General features: G+C 44.2%; 1 protein-coding gene across 1 annotated transcript in view; it reads right to left on the bottom strand.

Annotated features, from left to right (window-relative positions):
* Nucleotides 1-235: 235 nt before the first annotated feature.
* Nucleotides 236-7,291, bottom strand: part of prdm5 (PR domain containing 5) — a 51,203-nt gene continuing 44,147 nt past the window's right edge. The window contains exon 16 of the mRNA XM_042056877.1: nt 236-1,670. Coding sequence (XP_041912811.1) covers nt 1,506-1,670 — 165 coding nt within the window. The 3' untranslated portion in view covers nt 236-1,505. The remainder of the gene's footprint in view (nt 1,671-7,291) is intronic.

Genomic DNA, 7,291 nt, shown 5'->3' with positions numbered 1-7,291 from the left:
AACATCTTTGGCTGCGCTACTCATGTGGAAAAAGCTCTCGTATAACAGAAACCCTGATAGCAGTGTTGATATGAAGGGAGGAGAGAGAAGGCGAGAAGAGGGGTAAAAAAGCTTATGGTGGCCATCTTCACCAGCGAGAAGAGCGATGACTGAGAGAACATGAGAGGAGAGCTTTAATTAGACAACACTTGCAGCAGCTTCACAAGCCCCAGAATAAGAGTCGAAGCAGTGGTGCGGCAGTCGACGCTTTTAATCAACGCTTTTCAAAGCATTTCCGATTGCCAGCATCAACAGCTTAGCGAGTTCCATACGATTGTAATTAACAAAGCAAATGGCTCTTTAGAAAGTGATGCGGTTTTTGGTGCGAGGAAGTTCAAGAAACCATTCTTCAATGCAATTACCACAGTCTCAGAGCGAGGGCTGCCAACAGTCTGGAGAAGTTTTTGCTGAGAAAAAGTTTTTGCACATCCATGAAAGGGCATCCACACCCACTTAATCCCATCTTCCCAAATTACATAACAAAACGACTATAAAAAAATACATTTGAAAAGAAGTGTATAGATTGTTACCGTAAATATATTTAACTTTCCTATACAAACGTGCTCTGTAAACAATACAACATTGCTGAATATGTAATGTCTAAAAATACATATAAATATAATGTGTAAAAAGACAACAGCAATGTATTGTGAGTAAGAAAAATACGTAATTTGTTTTAACATACTCCATCAAGTAATAATAAGCAACACATCATAATGACTGACTGGAAGGCACAAAATGTAATATATTGTACAGAGTGCTGCATTTGATTACAGTAATAACATAATCTATATGTCTCGCAGTGAATGCAGATGAACTGTAAAAAAAGCTTCTTGTCCTGTAAAAAACTGTTCTTTGGTGACAGAAGGCCCAATCACATTCATTGTGTATTTTAGTCCCTGCTTACTGCACCAGTGTTCTATGGATCCTACACTTCCACACACTCAGGGACCAAATCTTATGCAGGGGTGCGTAACTATGGTTTTGGGAAACGCGCCCCAGGCCTTTCCTGCATTTCTAGCTCGCCTTTGCCATCATACGAGTCCAGCACTTCCTGTGGCTTGGAGTAGTGGGCAAAGCCTGCTGTATGTAGAGGCACAGAGGGGCTTTACTGATTGTGTTTGCCACAGCTCTGTCACATTATGTTCCCTTGACAGAACATAATGACTGGTGCAGCACATAACACGTACCATTTCACTTTGCCATTTCCTATGACCATTTCATTCACAAAAATGCAGATCACAAAGTCTGAACAAAGTTTTGGTAAAATCAAGAACAGCATGACTGCATAGTGACACGGCTTTGGCATTTACATTTGACAATTCACACAATAGCCATTTCTTTCTCAGCATCATTATTGCTGAGGGCTCATATTTTCTTATAGCTCTTTGCTTCCCTGTTCCGTTTGGCTTGTGTGTTCTCAAACTTGTTTTCAGTCCCGTTTCTTTGGTGCTGCCCAGCGACGACTAGCCCTCTGTCTCGCCGTGGACGTTCTCCATGTGCACCTTGAGGTAGTCGTTCCTGGTGAACTTCTTGTGGCAGAGCTGGCACTCAGCCATGGGCCTGTTGGGGTTGTGGGTGAGCTTGTGCCTGATCAACATCTTCTTCAGACTGAAGGACAGGTCACACACCTGTGTGGACAGAGGAGTGCAGAGATGGACATCAACCAACCAGTGTGTAAACCATTTCTGTTTTTTTATTTTTAACTAATGTAGTGTTCATAAACTGCACTGTACTGACCATAAACATAAACATACACAAATCAGTAAATGTGTTTCAAAGGACCAACCAAAGGTAACATAGAACGAAGTTGGGTCAGTACGTTACAGTGTTAGCATTAGCACAGTGCTATCACTTTCAGTGAACCCATGTTGTGTTTGCTTAGACTGGGCTTGGTTTGTTTGATCTCTCTAAACCACAAAAACCACTAATGCAAAACATGAATATGCACGTCTATTGAGGGAATAACGGATGATTACACAAACATGTTAAATGTATTTATGTTGGAGCTTTCACAGAGAGCATCTTGACTATTAAAACAGGCTTTGATAAAGGATACACCATGATAAGGTCATGGTGGCTCCATTGTAAAGCAGTTTTTTCTTCCATGTACACAAAAAACATAGAGAAAGAAGAATGTTTAAGATGATATCACTGAAATGAAAGGGCATGCCCTTTTAAGATGATATGATGGAAAGAGAAAGGGTGCACACATGTAGGGATTACATTATTTTAATACATTTAAAACCTTTAGAACTTGGCTATCCAAAGCTGAGTCAATTTATTTATTTAACAATGCAAGTATAACATGGGTTTATCGGTCTTTCACTACATGTTGACAACCAAGTAACGGTCAAGCGGCGAAACACATAAATCCGTGAGGTCGTGGAGCTGTGAATTCTGTCTTTCGCCACACGGCATGTATGACGCAGGTTAGGCCTGTGCAAAAAAACCCAGCAGTTTGTGTTTTTCGAGGGTGGGAATAAACCCTTTTAGCATTCAGCATGACCACAAGGGAGGAGAGAGGGAGAGAGGGGAGAGAGTCAGGGAGGACGTGAGGAGGGTAGGGGAGCTAAGAGATGAGGGGGGGGGGGGGGGGGGGGTGGAGGCACAGAAAGAGCTCCAAAAATCTGCCTCGAGTGCAGTCAGTGTTGCAACGAGAACACTGTAATGCGCCGGAGCTCAGGCAAGGGCCCAAGGACACGGGAGCCGCAGCCAGGCCCGGAACATGACCACTTCCAGCAACACCAGCGGACGATCCACAGCCCAACTCCCAGACCTAGGGCCTCATCAACAGACAGCAGCCCAACTCCCAGAGCTACGGCCTCGTCAACACACACTGCCAAACATCAAAACAACCCCCTACACAAGAGGAAGTCATCAGCAAGGCTGAGTCCCATCAGTAAATCATCAGTGGCTAAGTTGTGTTGTCAGGGAGTCCTTTTTGTGTGTGTGTGTGTGTGTGTGTGTGTGTGTGTGTGTGTGTGTGTGTGTGTGTGTGTGTGTGTGTGTGTAGTGGGATGTGAGGCGGCAGCAAGCCCACTCTATAAAAAGAGAGAGAGAAAAAAAAAAAAACGGAGGTTGCCGAACGAACGAACGTGCGTCACAAATGAGCTGTTTTGCACTGGGCCAACACACTCCCGCTTCACACAGTCAATCATCCTCCTCCGTCTCCTCCTCCATGCCATCAGGCCTCATGTCTTACTCTAATCACCAGTCAGCAAAGAGGAGAGGGAGACAGGGAGGGGAAGAAAGACACACAGACAGCGTGAGGACGGACAGACAGCAAGGGATTAATGGAGAAAGTGAACACGAGTGGAAAAAGTAAAATCATACTAAAAAGCAGACTATTCTTTCAGTTACAAGGCCAGTCAGTACAATATGTTTAAGAGACGTATTGTTAATGTTACTGTTAATGACATGGTGGTAAGGAAAACTTAGAGGAGGGAAAGAAAGACAGACAGACAGCAAAACTTCATTGAGAATGTCAATTTGTAGTGTCGCTTGACAAAAACGAATTGCTGCCGACAGATGTCGTGGAGCTGTAGCCTTTCATAGTGACAAATTGTGGAATAGAACGTCAACTAGTTTCTATAACAACTTGGACAATTATGTTACGCATCATTGTTACAAAAGTAAACAGACACACACTGTGACCATGGCAACATACAATAGAACTTAGAATAGAAATGAAGAGTTGATAACCAATCAGAGTACGCAACAATGTCTGCGATGTTCCAATTTCTTTTATGTACGCGACAAGCCCCGTAACACCCCAAAAGACAGAAATTGTGTCACTTTTGCGTCATAATTTGCCAAGCGACACTTGCCTTGACTATAAACTGCTCTTAATAAGTTGCTATGCAACATCTAAAAACTTTCAAGTTCTATTTGTGAAGCAAACTATTTGATTATTGGCAGAAGTCATGAAACGGTAAGAGAATAATTGTAAAAGACAAACTGTGTGAAGTTCCTTTTCTTGTTTTGGCAAGTAGCTGTATAATTAACGGGATAATGTATTGTCCGCCAGTCATTATCGGCAAATAAGTCCCTTCAGGACAAAGTAAGACCCCTCTGCTTCATGTCAGGGTTCTGTTTGACCTGTTGGGACTTATTTTCCTATAATGACATTATCCCTTACATAATGTTCTGGAGAGACCAATAAGAATGGCCCTTTTATAGTCTTTTTCCCTGCCTGAACCTGAATTTATTCTTCTCATTCCTACGCACTTCATGTACATTCCTATACTGTATGTATTCCTATACATGTATACGAATATTTCAGGCCTAATACATAAGGGATAATGCCCGACAAGGTGTCCATTACCAGAAAAAAATGGACGACACGGAGGTGTGAACCGTCCGACGCCAAGCGGAAGTCCATTTATTTCTGATAATGGACACATCGAAGGGCATTATCCCATTTATACCATGGTCACTTACGAATAAATAAATATAAAATCAATTATTAATACTAAATGAGTTTTAAAGCTAAAATCGTTTTTTTTTTTTTTAGCTGTTTATCGCAACGCTGTGGAATGTTGATAAGTATATCACTTTTTAAACGACACCCTTTTCAACCTAGACCATGGTATAATATATAATATGCCTTAACACAACATGTCAAATACTTTGTGTTGATACCCAACTTCCTCAATATTGACCACTTTTTGCAATGGCCAATTTCATCTCTAATATGTCTTAAAATTGGTATTTTTACACCACTGGGTACCAGTCAGAAAGCGGTCTACCAGGTACAGTGGGAAAGAGTTTATTTCTTGTTAACATGATTTTTCCTACAAGAAAATACAAATTTTCTAATAATACTAAGTCTAGTAGTGTGCACCCCTCCCAAAGACTACTATGTTTCTCTCTAGATTTGGTATGAATAGTGTATTTAGAGAGAAACATGGTACAGTAGTCTATGGGCTAGGAGCCCACACCAGTTTAAAGCCAGACCTTTTCCAGCATCATCAGTCAAGAAAGACTTTGATGGGGAACGTAGGCAGACTAAAAATGTGCCTGCATGGGCATGTGTGGGTGTGCGTGATGGTGTGCATGTGTGTGTGTGTGTGTGTAACTATGGCAATGTATGCAGGAATTCAACAATCGATCACTGCCAAACATCTGACCGTTGTTGTACAAGAGACAAAGAAAAAAAAGAGCTCTTGTTCGAGTCGGCTCTGCATGTTTTTTTCATTTATACCATGAGTATGTGTAGGTTTATGAATATGGCGAGACGCCGTTAAACTGGCTTTATAGTGAAAATCTGCCTGGAGTGACTGGTGATGAAACAAGACACAAATAAAACGATGCACATTGTATGACTTCTCTCACATTCTCCGGCCTTGCTTTTGGATAAACGACATCCATATGACCATAAAACTGAGTATGTTTGAAACTGTGTGCTTAAATAGTTTAGCCCTGTCATTTCTGATCTATCACGTTCATTATGCTCACTAAATGCTACGCTACCACTGCGTGCTTACACAGGAGCTGTAAGCTGATGCCCTCACCCTCAAATGCCAAAGGGGCCCATCTTGAGGATGGCTCGAGAATAAATTTCGCAAAAATTAAAGGCTACCATGAATCAAACGCAGGGACAAGCTGCGATGAATTCAAATGAATCACAACGTCCAGACTGAGCCTTCTGTCTAAGAGCGGGCTAGCTCACGTAAATGAAAGCCATTCTGCTGATTGTCCCTCGAGCGCAAAGGCACAAACCACTAGTGGCATTTGAAAGGACTGGGAGACGATGGCAGTGGGGATAAGAAAGCTGCTCCCGGTCTCCTGCTTTGCGGGCGGATTTAAAAACCTGCTTTAAGTCAACGAAATGCACTCACAGCTTTCTGGTCCAGAGAAAAAAAATAACACAACAGAGAGAGAGAGAAAGAGGGAGAGAGAGAGAGACAGAGGGGGGAGAAAGAGAGAGAGAGAGAGAGAGAAACGGAGGAGGGAGAGAGGGAGGGAGATGGAGGGATTGATGGAGAGATGGAGTGTTTCTCATTTACGCGCTCAGAGGCGTGAGGAGCCCTTCTGCAGCTCCTGCTGAGTGTTTGCTCGTGCGGCTCTGAGAGGGATTACGCTCGCCGTGGCGACAGCAGCGGTGGTGCTGGCACAGGAGAATACGCAAGGAGACGGGGGTGGGGGGTGGGGGGTGCTGCATGCTTGGTCGGTCGGTCGGTCGGTCGGCTAGTCGGTCAGCCCTGGTGAGGGCCACCGGCACGCAAACGCAAATGGGAGACCTCGGCCTCTCCTCAGGAATCTGATCACTATCAGACTCTGCACTAGTCCAGACAGAGAAAGAGAGAGGGACAGAGAGAGAGAGACCGAGAGAGGGAGAGAGAGAGAGAGAGAGAGAGAGAGAGAGGGAGAACGAAATAGATGAAGAGTGTGAGAGATAGAGAGGGGATTAGAGGGAGTAAAGGAGAGAGGAGACAAGTAAGGGAGTGTGAATGAGGAAAGTAGTGTGGCTGACAGATTTGGACAACAGAGAGAGACCGAGAGAGAGAGCAGACAGTGAAGAGGAGAAAGCAGAGGGAAAAAACACCTGCATACAAACACAATTCCACAAGCATGAGCGCATGGAGCTAACATTCTCCAAAATTACACATAAGCGCACCCACGGATGAGCCAGCCGGGGGAAGCATACTGTACACACACACACACATACACACACACACACACACCACACAACACACACACACACACACCACACAACACACACACACACACACACACCACACAACACACAACACACACACACACACAACACACACACACACACACACACACACACACACACACACACACACACATGCCACAGATTTAAAATATCCAATGGCACATATACACTACACACAGGCAGAAAAAGAGCTCAACACCTCTTTAAACACTTCCCTCATTTCCTATTCTCTGGAGTTGGACTGACCACTGAACGGAGGTCCCCCCATGCATACACATACATCCACAGCTCCTTCCCACATCCAGAGCAAGGGGACAGGGCACATCTTTGAGCCGTATGGCCCCCTCACTCTCCCTTTTCCATCGGGGTAACGAGGGGAAACACCTAGCAGATCATCCATCCCACGCCACAACAAGGCTGGGAAATGGCACAAGCAAGCTGGGCGTGTGAGTTTGGGTTCGTACGCGAAAATAAGTGTGAGTTGTGTTTTTGACGGCCTGTCTCCGGTTGTGGTTTTGGGGTGGGGGTGGGGACTTTGGTTTTTGGGGCGCGAGGGGTGTCGAGGGC

Source organism: Alosa sapidissima, chromosome 12, assembly GCF_018492685.1.
Source record: "Alosa sapidissima isolate fAloSap1 chromosome 12, fAloSap1.pri, whole genome shotgun sequence".
Lineage (NCBI taxonomy): Eukaryota > Metazoa > Chordata > Actinopteri > Clupeiformes > Clupeidae > Alosa > Alosa sapidissima.
The sequence above is the reverse complement of the archived record's forward strand: the minus strand, read 5'-3'. Positions and strand labels throughout refer to the sequence as shown.